The sequence below is a fragment of the Dermochelys coriacea genome, chromosome 8, assembly GCF_009764565.3.
Source record: "Dermochelys coriacea isolate rDerCor1 chromosome 8, rDerCor1.pri.v4, whole genome shotgun sequence".
Lineage (NCBI taxonomy): Eukaryota > Metazoa > Chordata > Testudines > Dermochelyidae > Dermochelys > Dermochelys coriacea.
Genome location: NC_050075.1, coordinates 2185892 through 2208618, shown reverse-complemented (window position 1 = coordinate 2208618; position 22727 = coordinate 2185892). Strand labels below are relative to the sequence as shown.

The 22727-nt window shown below is 41.3% G+C and overlaps 1 protein-coding gene across 12 annotated transcripts in view; it reads right to left on the bottom strand.

The window, feature by feature from the left end:
- The window catches only part of EBF1 (EBF transcription factor 1), a 334576-nt gene that overhangs the window by 300762 nt on the left and 11087 nt on the right, over positions 1 to 22727 (bottom strand). For all 12 annotated transcript variants that reach the window (XM_038414384.2, XM_038414382.2, XM_038414385.2 and 9 more), the window contains exons 5-6: positions 18445 to 18518; positions 9603 to 9671 (exon numbers count right to left, since the gene is read on the bottom strand). In XM_038414384.2, coding sequence (XP_038270312.1) covers positions 9603 to 9671; positions 18445 to 18518 — 143 coding nt within the window. The remainder of the gene's footprint in view (positions 1 to 9602; positions 9672 to 18444; positions 18519 to 22727) is intronic.

Below are 22727 nucleotides of genomic sequence, written 5' to 3'. Positions count from 1 at the left end.
AAAACAATAAAAGAACAAGTGTACAGGGTAGGATTTACTGGCATTTACTTTTAATCTATGGTCCTTTGCTCTATGGCTTATCAGCCCTATGTCAGTCCTTTTTCCTCCTTTTTATTTCATGAGGAGACCCACATGCTGCTACTGAGAGACAGAGCCCAAGTATCTGGAAGCTTTTTGTCAGGTAAAAAGAGAAGAAAAAGGAAAGGAACAAGAGGAAAAGCAAAGCTAAGAGGCATCTATTAGATGTCACTAGTCTTTTGTATTCATGTCAATGATTCAGAATTAGAGTATTTGAAATAATCTTATTGAGAGGAATCAAAAGCCCCACAGAGTGAGAGCCTGCTCTGTAGCATATGGCAGAGCAGTGGACAATATCTTATTAAAGATGTGTTAGCTAACACTATTACTTTTTATATTATATTACAAAACTATTGTGTCTCAAACAGTTAGCTAGATGGCATAGTTGCAGTATGCCATTTTGGAGGTTATTGAGCTGTTATAAAGCTATACAGATTTGCCAGCTTGTCTGCTTAAAACATTACATTTTATTTTATTTTTGTTCTTTCCCCTACCCTGTATTGCTGGAAAGAGAACCCTGCACTTCACCGTCAAAAGAAAAAGAGTCCAGAAGTGTACTGAAGACCACTCTGTTCCCACTACAAACGTGGTGTGTGTTATACTGATCAGCCACTACAATTTCCACCCTGCTCCCGAATTAGTTTCATTGCATTTCAAATCTGTGCCCTTAATAAGAGAGGACATGGAATATGCAGAATTCACAGATTGCTTCTGCTATATCTTTTTTTAAAAAATTCAGACTCAGTTTTGCCAGTTTAAGGTAATTAAAATTCTGTTATAAATGAATACTACAAGTCTAAACCTTTATTTTCTCTAGGACAAAGGCTTGTAATTGGAGAAATAGCCCTTCTTAGGTTTATCTTCATCGGCTTTACCTTTAGAGGCAGCTAGAAACTAAAGACAAAACAGTACTGTTTGTAGTATTTCCACGACAGCAGTAAAAGTGTGTATATCTGGGTCACTTTCGAACTGTCCAGGATATAATTTCAGGGTAATGAAATAAAATATTTTAATAATTTCTTCACATAAAGCACAAATGAAAACCTCCAGAAATATTGCTTTCCTATATCAAAATTTTAAAAGTAGTACAGAAAACTATTTATTCCACTTTTTAAAAGTCTAAAATACTGTCCTTAGCAAAAAAGCAAACACTTATTTGATACAGTAATATATTCTGATCACAAACTACCTCTGCAAAATTGCTAATGTGACACACTGGAAACTTTGTATGGCTTTTCTGTACTTTTCCAGAACTGTTACAGAAGAAAAACTGATACTACAGGAAAAGAGAAAACTCATACCAGAATTTATCGTTTCTACTGCGTGACATGCTGCTGTTTCAGACACTAAGTTAAACACATTTCTAGGATGTCACCCCAGTTACGATCTACATAGAAACCACTACTTGCTTTTTACTGTATTTTATATTTATTAGCAGTATGTTGTGTTAAAGTGATATATCTCCAGTGTAGTGAAGGGCATTTTAATATATCATGGTTATCTTCACAGGCGTGGCCAATAAAACAAACATACAAATTGTCATTCATTTATTAGATTAGGTAGCGTTTCCCAAACTATGTTCTGTGGAACACTGGTGTTCTGCACGATGTGAATAGGTGTTCCGTGAAAGAATCATAATTAAAAAAAAGGGTCTTGCACTTGATTTTTGTACTACTTTATACGCACTTTCCAGTTAGAAATTGTTAGTTCAAGTTATTTTAAATTTGTATTTTTGCTTGGTTTTATAAAATAAAATATATTTGAGCATAAATAACGCAATTTTTTAATTGAAAACCAAACGACTACAAAATAATATTAGAAGTGTTCCGTAAATATATACCAGGTGTTCAGTGGCCAAAAACCTTTGGGAAACGCTGGATTAGGGGCAAATTCTGGAAACCGTGATGCATGTGATGGTCAGCGGGACAGCTCACACACTGAAAGTTACTCATTTGCATAACCAATTGCAGGATTGTGCTGTTGGTTACATTCTTCTGCACAAAAAGCTGCCAGAGACACAGGTTACACATTTCATATTCAAAACAATTTTAGCGAATCCACAATAAAATTTAGTATGACCTCCACAAACACATTTTATACCCTTCTCATTCCTAGCAATCATGTGTGTACTCCCTCTGCGATGGCAAATGTTGAAATAAATCAGTGGATGAAGAAAGGATGGTAAATTTATCCTCAGCAGTAACAGTTTAGATAACGCAACATTTCTGAATTTTTTTATTTTCAAAAACTCTTCCCCGCCCTCCAACAAAGGAAAGAGTTATGCTGAATTGTATGGATTCAGGAAACTCCCTAGGCTGAGCGCGTCCTCTCGGTTCCATGACACTCTTTGAGGTAGTGGTTAGCATTAAGAATTTGATAGGTATGAAGAGCACATTTTAAGTTTTGTGAATGGAAACAAAGGAAAGTCCCCAGTCAAGGCGGGTTCTGAGTTCCTCCTGGGAATGGCTCACTTCAGGGGAGAACTGAGCATGCTCTGAACTTCGTAGCGGGACTGTAGCAACAGGCATCGTCAGCTAAAATTTTTGCAGATGCCCTTTAATCTTGAGTGCCCAGCTTTCCACCCCGAGGCCTCATTTTCTGAAGTTCTGGGCAGGTCCCAGTGACATAACTGGAGTTTGGGGTCTACCTTAAAAAAATTAAGCCAAAGATCCCCTCGAGTGTGCTGTTAAAAATTGAGAACGCAAAATTAGTGCCCACTGAAAACGCTGGCCCCTAGACCAAGGCTAGGATTTTCAAGATAGCCTAAAGGAATTAGGTGCCAAAATCCCAGTGAAATTAAATGGAAATTGGATGCCTAATTCTGTTGGATTCTTTCATTCTTAAACCATACAAAGGCAACAAGTCTCTTCAGGACAGAGACTATCTATCTACCTGAGACTGGATGACATCTAGCACAATGAGACTCTGATCCTGGCTGGAGTCTCTGGACACTAATGTGATATTAAATAATAATAATCAGGGATAAGATCTGAATGAAACAAAGCTCATAACCCTAACTGCAGATTCAAAAGTTATTACTGAGAGAAGCAACTAACTATTAGTGCAGTGTGACATGTTTTTAGAGAAACCCAGAAATCATAAAACCAACTGGAAATTCGGAACTGGGTTTTCGGAGAGGTTCACAAACCTCTTGAGCAAAGCTCAGACCATGTTAGGGGTTTGTACCATAGTTCTGAAATGGTACAAAATTCTTTGGGTTATTCCATCAAATCCCACAAATAAACAAGTGGAAATCGTTTGGTTTAGGCCAATTTCTGCTTTGAGATTTTGGGTTCAAAGTTGAAACGCAAAGTGGAACTCAGGAGTGCGGATAAGCAAGAGCTGGGGAGAGAGACACAACCCACATGGACTGAAACCAAAGAAAATTCTTGCACAAACCCCTGTGACTTTCTCCCCCAATTCTATTTATTGGAAGCAGGACTGAAGCCACATTTCACACAGGGTTCATTTCTATGCCAATTAGGAGTACCTCTAGAGCAGTGGTTCTCAACTCTGGTCCACCGCTTGTTCAGGGAAAGTCCTTGGCGTACCGGGCCAGTTTGTTTACCTGCCATGTCCGCAGGTTTGGCCAATTGTGGCCCCCACTGGCCACAGTTCACCACTACACGCCAATGGGGGCTGCAGGAAGGGAGGCCAGCATTCAGCCCGCGCCGCTTCCTGCAGCCCCCATTGACCTGGAGCGGCGAATCACGGCCAGTGGGAGCCGCAATCGGCCGAACCTGCGGACGCGACAGAGCCTATTTAGTGAGGGGGCTGGAGGGTTTCAGACATTTGTATTTGACTCTCCTAGGTGACAAGTTTGTACTAACTGGAGCCTCCATTGTACTGTATGAAGGTTCAAGACTCTTTTGGTCACCTAGTTTACATGGAAAAACATTTTAGATAATACTTTGCAGATGTGCTGTTTGGTTGCTACCCTCTCAAAAAGTCAAGTAACGGGCTTAAAGCAAATCACATTCACTGATCTAGGCTGAATTCTGTCCCTTTTGAGAACTTGCATGGAGTGTTAATACATTTAGTCTGCATGATACAAGAGTAGCAGAATTTTACGGGGGGGTAGGGGAGATATTGCTCAGTCTGCTGGTATAGACAAGACAGCCTACTTCATGTATGTGCATGTAGGTAACATATTTTATATTCCCTTTGCCACAATCCTCCCTTCACCAATGTATGATCATTAACTTCCACTTTTCTGTTCCTACAATGTACCTTGTTTTGGATTAGTGAAACCAAAATGGCTTCTCATTTTATTCTACACTTGCATTAATACTGACTCCCTTGCTGGTATTATCCACTGAACAATCTACGTTTCCATGAAAGTCATAGTGCCTTCTGATGCCGGGCAAGCTGGAGAAGCAGCACATGTTAGACAAACCTCCTATCTCCCAAAATACACCTAGCAGTGATTGCTATCAAACTCCCAAGCCTGATTACAAGACAAAATGGAGGTATGGCCCAGGGTAACAGGGCTATCCCCCGTGTTCCTCTACTGACCATATGTAAAAATAGGCCAATAGGGAGCATAAATGAAGACCAGTGAAAACAGCTTTAAAACACAGTCTTGTAGACCACACTGGTGGTTTAGTTCAGTTCAGTTCACCGCTGATAATGGGACTTGGGATGCAGATACAGCCAATTGGACACATGTTGTTATGTCTGTGACCAGAACACAGAGTGCGCTGCCAGAGGGACAGATGTCCCTTCACGAGGTGTTACTAGCACCCATCTCAGACTGTTTCCAAGGTCACTGGCATGTGCTGAAATCTCCTTTGCCACTCTGGGCCTGTGCCACACCATCTTGTTTCACGATCAAGGTTCTGTGGGCACTGAGCTATTCCCCTGCATCCAAACACCCATTACTTCCTCACTAGCAAAACCCCCATCCTGACATCACCTCTCCTCACTGATGATGGAAAAGCTTCGAAAAACGACCTGACTTTACGGCACTTCAGAGACCTTCCTTGGGCATGTAAAGCTACTGTTAAATGCACTCATTGCCAAGTCTGCACTAGGCCAGAACAGCATATTTTGGGAAGGCAATAGGGTATAACTGGTGCTACTTTCCTGCAAAACACCTGTATTTCCTCTGCACAGCATTTTGGCATGGAAGAGGATGATCAAACCCATAAAATACAATCCACTACACGATGACTTTTAAAGCAGTAAAACAGAGGCAGTGAAAGTTATTCACGCCTCTTTTCATGTCACTGCACTATGAAATCCTATCTGCAAATATAAATGTTTTCAGATTAGAGACTGAAAGATTTCAAAAACACCTGTAAGCAAGTCAGTTCCCTAGACACCCTGGTGATTGAGTGCATCCCAGATAGATTAGAGAAAAATATTGATCGATCTGATAACTCCTATTGACAACACCTCTGATTGGGCCAAAATATGTAAGCAAATGACAAATGCAATTTGCTCCTCAGAAGTTGGGTCCATTTCAATGTGAGGAAAGATGGCATTACGTGAAGCACTTTCAAGTTTTCACAAATTAAGGCCAGAAGGATCCATTATGATCACCAGTTGGATATCCTGCATAGCAGAGAGTATAGAAATTCACCTGGTGAGGATTCCATCAAGCCTAACAACTTACAGTTGAATTAGACTGCACCTTCTAGGAAGACATCAGTCTTGAAATTTACCTAAATAAGTCCTCTTTTTAAATCAGTAAATTGCAACACTGTCCATTTTCAGGTCATCACAATGACACTGACTAACCATGCTGTCTGGAAAATGACAGAATTCAGGAATAGTATAGAACCTGTAGACTGAACATGACCCTTTATGCTGAAGTTAATCTGCCGCATGTTGGAGATTGAAACAACTATCTATATTTATCTTAACCAGCAGGACTACTGTTTCCTAGATCCATCCATAAAAGGTAAAGAAAAACACAGCAAGCATTGGTTTCAGAGTAGCAGCTGTGTTAGTCTGTATTCGCAAAAAAGAAAAGGAGTACTTGTGGCACCTTAGAGACTAACAAATTTATTTGAGCATAAGCTTTCGTGAGCTACAGCTCACTTCATCGGATGCATTCAGCAAGCATTGGTATCACAATTGAATATCTAGATCTACAATGGTCAGGTGGGTTAAAAAAAAGTTTGCAAGGGTGCCAAGGTATGGAAGCAGCTTTCCCAGATCAAGAAATAATATAAAAGTTCCACTTTCCACCCTTTGTGACTTTTGTCATTATCATCTTTTCTGATTCTTACAAAGCAAACCTAATTAGGAAGCTCTCTCATTAGTCTTCCAGAAAAATTAGCACAGCTTATGCTAATTGCTCCTGTAAAATTTAATAAACTTGTTGAAATGGGAATAGTCTAATGAGGTTTTATTTATTGAACTAAGATAACTGTAAGGAAAAAGGTTAGGACACAGGGATATCTAGTGTGGTAATAAAACTACAATTTATTCAATTTCTGCACAGGAATGTTATTGCAAATCTTTTAAATTCAAATATATGAGTTATAATTTGAATGTTAAATCAATCTAGAATTTAATATAATAACTGCAAGTGCTACATTTTACTTTATCTAGGATTATTAGACAGCCTATTGCTTCACTTGTAACAGGAATCATTGTGCATTTGTATTCTGACAATAATACCCCTTTTACAATTAGTTCTTGGTGATAGAACTTCATTTAGATACATGTAAAGCTGAGTTAGTGATCAAGTATACAGGCAATTCTAAAAAGATAATTCCACTGTTTTTTCCAGGAGCTTTCTTGAGATGATTGGTCTATAACAATAATAGATTTATACCTCTCTTCAGAGAAAAGAAGGACGCTAAATTTCTCTAGGTCACTTTTATAACAGACTAAAATATAAAGTAATTTTCTGGACTGTTCTCACATGCACCTAGTGAAATTTTTAACCACACTTTTAAGTAAATAAAAAGGTACAGTCCATATTTCCTAAATATCTAGAAAAAAAAATCTAACTTTTAAGTTGATTGTACATGTTAACTTTGTGGCCATAAAGACTGCTCTATCTGTATCCCACAAATGGCTTTCTTGAATAACCAATCAAAAAGACAGTCGGGGAAGAACAGGGCAGGGTTTTTCATATAAGTATGGTTGTCTAAAAAACGCTAAGAGTTTAAGTGGTGATTCTGTGTTAAAGTCAGATTAAATTCAAAGATAAGGCTTTATCAGACTGCAAGGCATGTGGGAGTGCTTTAGCCCAAATGTTAAATGAATTCTGCAAGCTCACATGCAAATAAAAATAGCTAAATATGGTTTTGCATATCAATTGACACAATAGTTTAAGATTTAATGCATGCAGAAGTGACAACAAGCACAACTAAACACACATTCTGACTTGTGAAGACATTTTTTACAACAACTGTTAAAGTACTCCTCTTAAGATATAGCAGCTCCATATAGATGTCTTTATACTTTTCAAACCAAAAGGGAAAAAAATGAATAGGATAAATGTCACAAGAAACATCACTAAAGCCACTAACTGTATAAAGCAATTTGGCCTAAATTGTCTGAGCTAGCCAGGGACAAGAAAAGGTTTTAAGTACCCTACTGGGACAGATGCAAAGCGGCAACAATAGAAGCCACACTAATGCGATCCAGGTAATACAATCCTGTTTCAAAAACACAGGGAAGGCTAATTACAGCACTGCTGAGTCAAATTTCTTATCCCATTGCAACCCACAGGAACAGGTCAAAATCAAATGTTATTCAAACCACAGTCATATCAACCTTCGGTATCAAAGTCACAATTTAAAACCAAGTGAAGAACTTAAAAGCTTAACCCATTCACAAGCGAAAGGGGGTTCAGTGCGGGTGGTGAGGTAAGATTTATATTATAATCTAAACAGTATTCAACTTGTCTTTTAAACCTGGTGTTCAAACTTGCAAGTTTTGTATCAGTTTAAGTAAATACTGCTAATTTGATCACTACTAGGAAGTTAAATCCATTTTTTCATGTAATTGGTTTGTTGTTTTTTTCCCTTAAAGCTGCTGAAAATCTGTAGGGTTTGCAGTTTAAATGAGTTGCAACTAACAGCTCTGCCTCTGCATATTGGATTGTTAAACAAAATATTTCTGTAAACCAGGTATTAGCATCTTAACATTTCATTTTTCAGTACAATGAAAAATGCATGTGAATTTTGTAGCTTTCATGTGGCTCAAAATGCCACTTTAACACCCTATTTTATACTGTTCAACTCTGCAGTCTACTTAGAGATATCTCTACAGAGATGTGTTTTTATATGTGTTCTTTTACTTCCCCTGGTGTTACCTAATTCTAATATCAGGTGAACGGAGGCATAGTTAAAATATATATGTTCGGAGATTAAAACGATCTCAAGATTACATATTGTAACTAACCAAAACGTTTTCTCTAATATGCCAAAGCATGCGCTTGCTGAACAAACTCTAACAAGACATAAACCTGAAAGACTGCCTAAGCACAATGCCAAGTGGTGCCTCTCTGCTATGTTCTCTTTTATAAATTCTGTTTTGATGTGGTGCTGAACAGATCTGACTCTTTACCTTTTTTCATAAAAATGGACACTCCAGCACAGAAAGTATTTTGAACTTAATATAGCGAACATTAACTCAGACAATAAGACAAAGAAGAACTATACTCTATACTCTGCCTTTTCTGTGTATAGGTTAGTTTCCCTTTAGGGTCCCTGTATTCACCGATTACTGCACGGTATTGCTTTCCCTGTTTGATGACAGACAGTTTCAGTCCTTCATGGTCATTTAACTCTCACAGAGTAATGCCACATAATAAACTGTTTATCATATATGTTTCTGTACAATGAATTTCAATAATTAAAATATAAAAATGACTATTTGGCTACAACTTTGCATAATTTGTAAACAGACTGCAAATTGCTCAGAACAACTAAAACAGATTTATCGTTCTACAGTGATTTACTTGGTCATGTCAGATTAGTGATATGGATCTGTTTAAAAACACAATAATTAAGACAGGCAAAATGAATTAATCAACTGACAATATAGTCAAAATAGCACTCCAACCAAAGAAAATAACTGGAGAAAATCTTAGTTTGCAGATTTTTTTAAACTAAAATAAAAACCTTAAAATGTAGATGGATTGCATCCAATAGAACTACTGTAGCTAAAAGTGATAATGATTCAAACATTTTTCAAATAAAAGTTAAATATTTATAAGCACCCAACCACATTCCATAAATCACAAACTATTATTTTATTCCTGAAGCTTCCCTGGCACCGCATGTGAATTGGGCCACAGAAAGTCAGCAAGAAAAATATCCCCTTTATGAACATGAATCAGATACAAAAACTAGAGCATTCCAAAGAGCAGGTCTCACAGTTACATTCCATATGGCCCTTCCATGGGAATCACAATTGCACAGTGCAACGAATTCGGTATCAACAACAAAATTTCATCCATATATACACATAGCCCCTTTCCCATTAGCAACACAGCACAGGTGTTTCATTATAATGAGGAATAAAATAAAATTGAAGGAAACAATAGCGGTCCCTACCTGTCAATTATCACTGGATCCGATGGAGTCTCATTTCTGTTGCCACAGCTTTTCTTGTCACAACACCGGCTACAGAGCAAAAGTGAGAGGATTTAGTGCAACCATTACACTGTAAAATCATCATTACGAACACAGGAGGTTCAAATTGCAAGATAGAGTTACCATTCTGTCCCTGTCTGGAAATCAGTCGAATTTAGCGGGTCACATATGGGTTAATTACTATGCTTAACTTCTTGCACAGCTGGTTAGTAATGGCAAACATAAAGAGAAAGGGGTTTTGCCTGCTTTCACTAACAATAGTTCAGGGATCACTTCAAATGGAGAGTGTGGTCTACCCCTTTTCATAGGGCCAATACACATACATCAAGACCAATAACAAGAGTGGGCTATTTTTCCAGTATACATAATTTTAACATCTGGGTTGGTGCTCATATTATACTATTGGTTTCCAGGGGAAGCAGAAATTCCCAGGACAATATTTTCCCCTTTTAAAATACTGTTGTTAGCAGGGAAGCTAAACCAGAAACGCCATTGGCTGATGATTTTTATGCTTGAGTGTATCTGTTTCTCTAAGTTTTCTGAGAATTTTAATGATTGCTAACAGTACTATGGAAAAGCACAGTGCTGCCGGCTGGTGCCCTGTATTAGGTCAGAGACAAAGCAGGCATGTGAAACGTAAGCTCCCTCTACCAAAGAATTGCTCCATTGCTGACCTTGAGACTTAGATTCTTTTGAACTAAGATGGCTCAGTTTCCAAAGAGAGTTAAGTTGTTGTTTGTGATGATTTCTTGTCAGAGGTTATTGTCTATTAAGAGCCTGACTCATTAAAATATCACACATGATCTCTCATACAATATATACCCATTTCCACTTAGGGCAGAAAATTCTCCAGGACATAACTAGTTAGAGATGGATACGGACTTTCCTGGGAACCAAACCTCAAAGCCCTTACTCTCATGAGCAGTCCCATGAAACCAATCAGGTTCTTACCCACTTCCTTCACCTCCCTGGTGGCAGGACATAAATATCCACCCACCAAGGATTCTCCCTTACAACCACTCCCCTGTGACTCCCCTTAATAAGGGAGTAAAAGAAGTAAAAGAACACAGCCCCAGGCCATAGGGGCACTTTGTCTCTGTGCAACCAGGGCAACCGTGCAGCCCCAGCCCTGGTCTGCCCCTCATTCCTCAGCCCCTACACAGATCCCTACCGTGCCCTCAGCAGTGCCCATGCTTACAATGCCATAGCAGGTACTAAGCTTCCCTGTCATGCCATGGGGTGGAGATCTGTTCATGGAGGAACCTGTCTGTGTGTGGATCTAGGGCAGGGGTCCCCTTTATTCAGGGCCATCCCTGGGAGGTTGCAAGGCCCAGGGCAGAAGTGACGACTCAGTCACTTTCAGAGCTGACCGGTCACTTCTGGGACTGACCGTTCCAGCTAATCACGCTGGCCCACAGGGGCCCCCCAAAGCGCAGGGCCCAGAGCAGTTGCCCCAATTCGCCATACCATAGGAATGGCTCTGCCTATATTACTCCTAGTTTGTACCTAGATGGCCCCTCTGCATCTGGCAGACTTACTGACTGTGGGTGACCATATGTCCTGATTTTATAGGGACAGCCCTGATATTCAGGGCTTTGTCTTATCTAGGTGCCGATAATCCCCCCGAACCCTGTTCCAATTTTTCACACCTGCTATCTGGCCACCCGAACTGACTGGGACCGACAAGCCCCACCATATACAACAAACCTTTCTGTAAGTGCCAGCTTTGCTCTGAGTGGAACTGAAGAAAACTGTAAATTGTACTTCACTTCTATTTTCAATTTCAACATTCAGGGTGAGGGTACTGGTAGGAATTATGGCTACTCTTACTTCATCTAAGAGGGACTATTTTGTTCCTGCAGAATGTGGAAGAACACCAGCGCAGGAAGCAGTCATTAAGATTGCCACACTATATAAATAGCTCTGCTGGGAGTATGACAAAGGTTCTCTTATGCTCTGAACAATAGAGCAAATAATGTACAGTAACCAACCAAGACTAGCAATACAGCCACTAGCCACACTAAAAATAACAAACACACACACACAAAAAAAAGGGGGGGGGGCTTTACAAACCCAGCCTGTTGAAATGTGGTTTCCAACAGGAAAAAAAAAAAGTTTCAGAGAGGAAAAAAATACATAATGCTTTTCACTGTTAAAGCTTCACGGCAATTATTCAGGATTGAAACTTTTCACAGGTAATGCATGTGAAGGATGTTCAATTCTGTGCAAGTCGCATTGTTTAAGATAGCCCAAAAAGCTGTATCATTTTACAGTACAACCCCATAACTGATTCACCAATAAAATTAAAAGCCTTGACACACAAAATATATCAGAATTTAGGAAGGAATAAAATAAGCTCATAGGTCATGGGGCCTTTTTTCCCCCTATTTTGTTTATAAAAGGGAATTTAGCTAGAATATGTGGGATGGCAAAATTTACCCAAAAACAAAGTAATAAAAACCACTAATATTTTTAAATGATTAAATTTTAATTAGAAGCATAGTTGGCACAAGTTAAGACACAGAGTTCTTGTGACTAACGTGAAGCAGGGCCAGATTCTGGCATCCTCACTACAGTTTAGAAGAACCTTATCCCGTGAGTAGCCCCACCGACTCCAAAAGGATTATTCCTAGAGCAAGCTGGCACTGAATGTGAGGGTATCAAAACCTGGCCCTCGGGGCCAGAATCTGCCACTCTTACTTATGCTGTTCAAGGCCCCAACCCTAGAAGCCGATCCACATGGGCAGATGCCAGTGTCCACACATTATCCAAGAGGGGCCTGTCCACATGAAACAAGTTCCTGGATCAGGGCCAAACACCTCACTCTAGTGTTGGGACACGCCCCTTGAAAGGGACCCCTGTAAAGAACAAGCCAAGGTGGAGTGAAGATGCATAAATTAAGATGGGGAGGATTAACACATACTAAGGCTAAAGGGGGAATGGAATGGTTTCATTTCTTTGCAGGGAAGCTCCCTTTCAAAAGTCTGGGAAACACTGCCTTGCTTATTGAGTGGCCATTGAACAGAGCAGTTAGGTACCCGTAAACAGGAGTAGGGGTGGACGAACGCAGCCCTTGTGTATTATGTGAAGGTGAAGGTGAAAAATAATGATTCTGTGCCCTTTTCCTTGCAGCTTAATGAAATACAAGGTAGGGCCAAAATGCTGGGGTTTAAGTGTTTTTTTCCCTTGCTTGTTTTTTACAGCAGAAATTCAAGCATTGTCTAATCCTGGTTTTTCTATGGACAATTGGAGAATTATGACATCACAGAAAGCCTCAGTTTGAAACTTCATAAACTGACATGAGAAGTGATTTTTTTATTCAGTCTGATTCAAATGCTCTGGGTTTTGTGAATAGCTAAATAACACTTGGGAAGACAACTGTCTGTGCTAAATATCCACCTCCCTCATCCCTTCAGCTAAGAACCAAGAAAGCTCCCAATACTCTTCTCTGAGTCCTCCAAGAAATCCTCTGGTTAAAACAGGGAAGGTGAGACTTGACATTCTTGATGTTTCCAAGGTTAAAAAGTCACAAAGAAAAGGGTTGTTTTTTTTAAAAAATAAAAGAAATACTTTTTCTTTATCACCATAATGAATGCGGGGAAAGGGCTCAATCCCAATTTTTCCTCCCTTGCGGGTCACTTTTCAAACATGCTTTTCTTATGAAGAACCAAGAGGAAACATAATGTGCATGGAGGTTCAACTTTTCCCCCTGCTGACCTCTCAAGAAGGTTCACATGGGACAGTGGCCAGGCAGCTTGCATGATGCCTTTCGGTAATGCTGGCATACTTGGGCACGTGTAAACTCAAGCACCATGCAAGAATGCCAGTGCCCGTTCTGAAGTGGTATCCAGAGTCTGATGGTTGCATCTCTCTCTGATTTAACATGCATTAAAAAGGAAGCCACCAAGAGGCTCTCAACCAAATCTGATCTGAATACAGGAAAGAGAGAGTATGCTAATGTACCCTTCTCATCTAGCTCTTCCTGCTCCTTTTGCTTTCTTTTCCTTCTCTATATCAGACGGATGCTGCTCTGTTCACGTCCAGACCAGCCTCCTGCTTCCCATCCACCAGGTACCATCTCTCCCCTCCGTATAGCCTACTTCCTCCAGTAATCCTTCCTGCCTTCTTCACACCAACCACCTGTATGCTCCCTCCCTTGAGCTGTTGGCCAACATCGTCCATGATGTTTGCCTTGCCTAGGGCCAGGCCGTGACTGGCCCTTGTGCGGTTGGAAGGGGACGAGAACAGCATACAGGGAGCTTCCTCCCGTTGCACATGCCATGGAAGGGCCTCCTGGCATGACAGTCCCTGCACTTGGGAGCACAAAGACTAGCCCCTCTATGGTTCCTAGGGGCCGCCCATGTCCCTAAAGGGGATGGGGAGAAGGCAGGGGCTTGGCCTCATTCCTCACTCTGCACCTTACATGGGTCATCAGCAGGGTGGGGATCCCTAGATCCACAACACAGTCCACAGCCCCTTGAGCTAACAGAAAAACTGGTAGCAGTAGAAAGCTGTTATCTTCAGCATGGATCTGCCACTAGAGGGAGATGGAGACACACACTTTGGCAGTGGGATTCACAGCAACACAACATTGAGACTCAGGAATAATGGGTTTGTATTCCAGGTTCTGGTGAGGTGTGTGGGGGGATGGGTTTTCTACTGAGAGCACAGGACAGACAGTCCCCCTTCTCTCAGTCCTGGAACCCAGTACCATGGTTGCCCCTGGCAGCTAGGAGGAGCAACTGCAGGTAAAGTCCCGCTCAACCCATGCATTCTCATGCAGAAGCTGCTCAGTTGTTCTGAAGCAGCGTCCCCAAACTTTGGAGGGTCAGACCTGCCCTTACCCCTGTCCATGCCCCCTCATCCCTCACGGAGCTGGAGCCAGGAATGGGGCTGCAGCTCAGGGATGGGGGACCCGGACATGGAGAGAGGCAAGGGGGCAGAGGCTTGGGCCACAGCCAGGGGTGGGTCTGGGCCGGGGCTGTGACCTGGGATGGGAGCAGAGCTGCAGCCGGGCTGCTGTGAGGGGCTGGAGTATGCTCAGTGCAGATGGCATCTTCCGAGATTTTGATGCCAAACTTCAACAAATCTCTATTGAGCATGTGCAAACTGCGTTTTTTCAAGAGGCTGATAACTTAGCCAAATATGGGTGGTTTTTCATGGGGATGGCACAAGGCAGCTGTCTGACATCAAGGCAACCGTGCTGCCTAATTTCACAGCATGGAGATGGTAGAGTTTCTCAGCACAACAGCTGTAATTTTTTTTAACATGGACAAAACAACATATTTTCCCTAACTTCGTTCTTGGAAATGTCAGAGCCATATTAGCTTAAACTTTCCCAAAAATACAGCCTTAGCCATTTACCATGCAGAGGGAATTTCAAGCCTGAACGGTAATCAACTTTACCAAAGTTAGAAGCAACTGAAAACAGGGTTTTACAAAGGAAAGTGTCAGGCAGTTCTAACTATCGGCCGTCCCTACCTGCACTGCCTGTAACAATAATGAATTCCACTGAGTCAATGAATTCTTAACAACCATTAACATGTCAGCCAAAAGAACAGCCTTATTTTGTAATCTGCAAAGAACAATGAAATCCCTACAGATAAACAAACACCTGAAATGTAACTCACTCACTTTTCTCTACAATTGTCAAGGGTGTCTCCTGTACATTTGAATTCTTGGTCTTATCCACCCCTTAGTTTTAGTACACTATAAATAAACCACTTTTGTCACATATATGCAAAGTTTTATTGTGCAGTTAGTCTTGATAGAAAGCACTGCAGAAAGTTGTTTAGGAATTAAATATCTAAAACAAGCTATTTTAAAATACAGAGCCCTCACTATTTCATGCCTGAAATGAAGAAATTTCATCTTAGGGAGAGCAAGCTGTCTTTCACACCATATGGCTAATGGTAGTGCATAGCAATTAGCTGGGCTGATTAATGGGGAACAGACTCTAATTTTATGCTTATAATTGAGGCTGCATTTGCACCCCTGGTGCAAATTCAGCACATCCCAACTTCCACTTACAACAGGCAAGAAATCAAGAGAAATAGAATGGTATGGAGAGAGATTTTTTTTTCCTCGAGTCCCCTAAAGAGCATCAGATTTGCAATTTAAAGGAGTGTTAGCAACACAATAGATGACAGATTTGTGTAATAGGGTCAAGCAGCCTGGTAAACAAACAGCACTCCTTACAAATCTATGGGCTGCCAGGAAAATTGTAATCTCTAACATTTGCAGTATGAAATTTGAATTTGGTTTTTCAGGCATGTAACATTTGCCTGCAATGGTCTGAGCATTTTATTTCTACTCCATACTTTGCGTTTTTGAAAAACACAGAAAGCAACTAGCGATAAAGGAAGACAATCATAATAAAGAGCTTGAGCCAATGAATTTTAAGAACTTTAGCATAAACTGCATTAATAGAAGGAAAAACAGCATTTGAATGTCATATTTTTCAGCATTCCAATAATAGAATAAATGTTATCTCAGTCAGTGTAAATCTTAGATGTCAATATGTGCTGGTCTGTTGGCTGAAATCTAGCTGTGTGTATATTCTTCAATTTTTAAAAAAAGTACATCTAGGAAAATTAATGCATCAAAGTCTCTATAATTCCTACTCTTTCAAACAGAGACAAGGTGGGCGACGGAATATCTTTTATTGGAGCAACTTCTGTGGGTGAAAGAGACAAGCTTTTGCACTACACAGAGCTCTTGGGGTCTTTCAAAGAGCATTGAGTGAGATTTCAGCTGGCACTGGCTCTGCAGAAAATGAAGCCACACTCTACTGGGTTTAGAATGGGGATTTGCTTCTGCTCCAATGGAAGTTAAGGGGTGTCATGCTAGTGTCTTGATTAGCAGCATGGTCAGGTCCTCCATGTAGAATGATTATTTTTTGTATTGTGGTACCACCCAGAGGCCCTAATCAGGTGTACATACAGACATATAGGCAGACAATCCGTACCCAAAGCACCTGGAATTTAAGAACTAATCAGCCCATTATCCAGTAACAGCAGCAAATATAGACACTGACCCTCCAAACACTTCAGCGGGTGTTTAATTTTGATCAAGTAACCAGTGCCATTGTTGTTCTAGGATTATTTATGTGCAAAAAGTGACACTTGTGCAGCTCAGGGGCCTTATTCAGTATGTACAGTTCATTATTGGGTCTCTAGACAGCAAACAGTGAAAACAGAGCCCACTTATTTAAGGGTGATCCCTCAGCTACTGACATGACTCTGCTTCCATCTTTGATCAAACAATGGCCTGGGAATCCATAGAAAAGCAAAATCACAATTGCAGTCAGGAACTGCAGCACCAGGCGCCTCTTGCAGACCTTAGTTTGCCTCATCATTCCATGCTGCAACTGATTATCTCAAAGGTACTCGAAAAACGTGTATTTTAGCAAAACTGAGTTGCAAGTTAAAGGGCCAAATCCTAGTAAAAGGGCGGCAGGCAGCCTCACAGACAGCTGAATCAATGCTGTTCTGCTGCACCAGGGGTCCCAGCCACAGACTGGCCATGCAAAGGGCCTAATCCACTTACCCCACGTGCCATGTGGTACGGCCGGGGGCAGAACATTGCATCTAAAGAGAGCTGGGGTTGAGGATGAAGCCAGTGGCTTAGCAACAGTGCAGATCAATGGGCCAAGCCCACCCAATAGGCAGGCTCTGGTGGTGGAGAATCCACCTGGAGACTTTGCACAGGCACTCTCAGATCCACAGGGAAAGCCGGAGCAAAGCTCATTGTTCAGAAGCAGGCATCAGAATTTGGCCAAACTGCTACTGTTTTGTAAATATTTTTAAAGGCCACCATGCATGCAAGTACTGAGCATGCATTTTTCACACATTCAAATGACTGCTCTTAACAGCAAGCTCATGCCAGGATTCCCTGTGTCTCACTGGAGAATTCATTCTTTTCGGCATTGCTACTGTCTACTGTGTAGCTCCTGCACTCTTCAAGCAGGCAAAACACCCACTAACTTCCCTGGGATTGCAAAGCCAGGGTCATAAGCATGTTCTAAGGACTCTGTGAAAAGATCTCCTTAGCAATAAGACAGAGAAAACAGGAGTTAAGCATTTTTACCAGCTAGAAAAGAGACAGGGACAGCCACCAGTTTTAAAATGGCTACCTTAGGGAGAATAACTGCTTGGCTCTGCCAAATTTAAAGGGCCAGACCCAGAAAGGAATGCTGCGGGGGAGATGTTCCTATAAAAGAGAGCAGACCCACAGTGGAGCAAGTTAGGAAATCACCAAGAAAAGTCCCCTGTGTTTGATGTTGCTAGTTGAACAGAGGGCTAACCAATTCTGCAACCCATACTGACAAGCGCAGCCCCAGTAAAGACAAACTGCAAGGAAGGTTTGCGTTAAGTGGAAGAAGAGAAAGCTATAAATTTCAAGTCTGAAGCCGGCTGAATTAAAGCCACCTGGGCCATCAACAGAATGCTTTGTCATTTTATTAGTGCAGCTATGGTTGTGAGGTTAAATAATTACAGCTAACAAGATTGCAGTTTATTTTATTATTTTTGGTGAGGAAACATATTCTGCGCCCATTAATGCTAAGATGTCTAAATGCAAACCAGTAGCCAACTGCTAAGGACAAACCTTTATAAATAATTGAAAACTGATATGATGACTGAGACCTTGCTGCTAATTACATGAGCAGAACTCCGTTATTTTGGGATTGTTTAACGCAAGAAAGATACATTTAAGTCCTAAAATAGCTCCAGGTCCAACCTAGATTTTGAGAGACAAATTCATCTTCTCCTTGCTAATTAACTGGAAACAGGGTCTTTCTTACCTGCACATTATTTCATGTGTGAGAAGAACTCTGCACATTTCTGGGTTCTTGTCTTGGCCTTCATACACTATCGCCTAGAAACAAAATACATTTTTAGCTACACGCCAAACTGAGTTTGGAGAAAATAAAATGCATCACAATAACTGAATGCTGAACTATTGTTGCGGGCTGGATGGCTTGCTTAAACCGACTGCGTCACCGTAAAGACTGCTTTCAAGGTTTGTAGTTGGAGAACACAGGCTGACTAGAGTTAGTTTCCTTCCTCTCAACCAATACATTATGCACATCTTCAGAGCAGTGTGTAGGACGGGCTTTTTTAGTAGTCAAGACAACCACAATTTTCCTTTCAATTCAGAATAAAATATAGACCTAATAGCATTAAAACCCAGAAGGGTTTAGCATACTTTGGGGCCTATTCTTTTTTAAATAATTAATTAATTGATTGATTAAAACCAGCTCATATATTTTTTATTTCAAAAGCAAGTCTGCTGTACCACCTGGGCATGTTACTACTCACTACCAAAGAAGTTAGGGTCTGATGGATTCTCCACTCCCACCCACAGTGCTCAGTTGATTTACAGTTGTATAAATGAGATGAGAAGCAGGGGCTCTGAATGCAAAGACCACTGGGAAGTGGGTGAGGATAAAACAAATGGGCATGGATACATGATCTTAGCTGAGTTAGGAGGAAAATCCTTATTATTTGCAAAAACGCTGGGAATACGATACACTTACATCTAAAATAGGGTCTACCCCTGCAATGTACACACAAATGGCACCCAGTTAATGGGTGTATGGTGAATGGACTGGCGTTACATGCCAGGCTACGTGAATAATGCTGCTCACAGCTGATTAGGAAGTGTTCCTACCTGCTTAGCAGTGATAAGTATGCATTGAGCAGCAGCATAGCTGCTCCTACTGGTAGCAAGAAAGGATGATCTATCACTATTGTTTTGCCCTAGAAAACATTTAAACTAGGCCAGTGCCATACCACAATGTCACCCTAACACGGCACAGCCCTGCACGTTGCTAGCAATGCCCCGTGCACCAGTCCCCTGGGAGGGGAGTCAACGAGAACACACAGAGGGACCAGGTGACATTTTCCAAAGCACCCACATAACTTCTAATAGGATTTAGGCTCCTAAGTCACTTAGGCACTTTGGAAAATGTCACCAAGTCCCAACAACCCACCCCCAGCAGGGTCTGCCCTTCCCAGGAGCCCAGAGAAGCTGTACCAGGGCATCCGTGTGGGGCTGAAGCTCCGTGGTGCTGAGTGGGCAAGAAGCAGGGTTAATTTCCAGCCTGCACTGACTGCTCTCTGCCCTGGGAGAGGAAATGAGCAGCAGGGACGGGCAATGGCAGCACAAAGCCACCTTGCCGTCAGGGAGCTGGAGAACACACTGGAGGGTCCAGGCCAGTTTAGATCAGCCCAGGAGTCATGGGTTTGGAGTACACTTCCTCAGGCATGGCAGTGTTGTCTAGTGGGTAGAGCACTAGACTGGGAGTGAAGAGACCTATGCCCGCCCCCATTTTGCCTGTCTCATCTATTTAGAACGCAAGCTCATTGGGGCAGCGACTGTCTGTGTTTGTACAGGGCCTAGCACATGAGGCCATGAAGTCTGCTGTGGCCTGTAGCACTACTGCAATTCACATAACGCAGTAAGATCCCAGGGCTTTGGTGCTTTACAGGTTCATGCCTTCCACCTCCTCCACAAGCCCGTAAACACCACCCCATAGAGGGGAGCATTAGAAGGAAATGTTGTGAGGTGGACAGCATGGAGTCCGTTCCCAGGGACCTTGCCACAGGATTTCATGCACCCCTTAGGAAATGTTTTCCCATTACTCAGTAACCTTTACTTTTATTATTGCGGGATAACATAAGATAACCAAGGAAACCTTTACATCACGAGTTGATTCAGCTACTAAGGCCTCAGATATAATGCTTGGAGGGGGACGAGGTTTGCTTAGCACAAAACGTGTTCCCATATATGTCTGATCCAGTAAAACTATATTTAAAGAAAATACAACTAAGCTACATATGATGAAGTCCCTAAAACCAGCAATAAAATAGTTATTGTAAATAAAAAAGTCTCTTATGTTACAAGATAAAATGTAAATGGAAATATGGAAAACAATAGTAACAAATTAAGGTATCTTAATATATGGTAAAAAGAGATGATAATAGACTAGTTTGCATTGAAAAATATCTCCCACTGAAATCAATAAGTGTTTTTCCTATACAGAGTCATGAATCTTAGGTACCATGAGCTGATTTTTTAAACAGGGTGTTACAGCAATAATACCCAATATTAACAATATGCTTTATAATATGGATTTAGCAATACCACAGATAATATCAGGGATTGGTCAGTATTATCCTTGCACAGGATCCATGCTAATTTTCATTGCATGACTCCGATGTCAGTGTGTGTCTCCCCAAAGCAACCACCAGTATGTTTTTGCTGTTAGGATAAAACAAAAGACATAAAGGACTGGATTTCCCAGCACTCCATTGTGAGTCAGTCTAATGGGTGTGGCGTTTCATTCCGGGTCTCCGATCCCATCTCACTCCAGTCAAGGCTGCTGCTGTTGCTGACAGTCAGCACTGAGCACCTTAGTCTGGTCCCACAAGTCAGACCCCACCTTAGTCTGGTCCCACAAGTCCAACTGCTGAGAGAGTTCAACACCCGCTGAAGTCAAGCCCCTCCCCTCCCCTCCAGGAGTCACTCAGCACCTGGCAGGATTGGGCCCTTAGTTTCAAATCAGCCTGCAGGACAGCAGCAGGTGGCTTGAAAGACACACTGGAAGAGCTGGATTGTCATGTGCAATGGTGGAAATCAGTCAGCTCAGAGGGTGGATTACCCCACCAGTCAAACCAGGCGGGCTTTCTAAAAAAGTAATTCCCATGAACCAATTATAATGAAAACTTGTGGTGAGAGCCTGTGACCTCTGGGCAACAAAAGAGCCCTATTTTTATTTGATGTGTCAAATGGGAATCTGGAGAGCAAAAGGGAAACAAACAAATCAGCCAGATAATCTAATGGGGGGTTCAGTGCGGAATTTGACTGCTAACCTGGGATAAAGCAAAAGTTATCCCCAAATCAAGTCACTGACTGGAGAAACACCAGACCACTCCTGACACCCTTAGCTGGGCAAAATGCCAGCTGGAATCAATGGTCAGGCCATTTCTTATCATGCAGAGTTCCCCACTATGTTCTGTGTGATAATCCTTGACACAATATGACCCAGTGAGAATTTTGCCTGAATAAGGATTTGACCCATGATGCAGGATTTGACCCATTATGTTTAAGCCCTGCTTTTTTTAAAATATGGTTCACCTAATATGGGCCAGTCTTTAGCCCACTGAAGTCAATGGGAGCAGGATTAGGTCTGCCAGAAACTACAAATGAGAATGAGGAAATTAAGTTTCCTCTTTTCCTTTTCTCCCTCTCCCTTCTTTCTTCTTGCCGCTATGTTTACTTACCCTCCAGGTACCCACTTAAATAACCCAACTAAATAGCAATAATGAACACACAGAGTCAACAATATGGTACCTAATCACCTTGTCAGTTGTGTTTATCATCAGAGATCCTCTGCTTGGATGCATGACGTTCTTTAGCCTTCCAGTACATTAAAGGTTCATTTTTTCTTTGTTTGCACTTGACTATTGTTACTGAATCTATACATATTGTAACTTCCCAAAATAACGTTTACACATCTCTAGAGCTCAGTCTTCTCTTTGCTTGAAAGTATTATGGGATTGAGCAGAAAGTTATTTTCCTAGCAGATTGCCCCAAACTCACCCTCCCATAGTCTATTTCCCAATTTCTTTGTGAAAAGGGTGTGTGAACACAACTGTTCGTTTACATGAAGCACACATTCAGCAGCCCAACAAAATAAAATGATCAGATGATATGTCTATTGGCTTTATCATTATTCTATTCGCTCTCAAACTGTGCTGTTATAAAAAATTATTTCTACAATTTGTTTTGAAAAGGAAACAGGAACTGCTAAAGTTTCAGATCTTTACAGCTGCCGCAAGCACAGATTACTTTACAGGAAGAGGCTAAAATGGTGCTGCAGTGAAAAATGTCAGTGTTAAATTAAATAAAGACATTCTTTCACCAAAACTATCTTCATTTCCCAACATATTTAAATATTAATTTGTGAAGTCTGAGCTTTGGATTGGGTCATCGCACCAGGATTCAGCAGAGCTCTGGCACAGTTGTAATCATGCCAAACAGCTATCGCATTAAACAAAGAGTTAAAGTGAAAGTTACGGT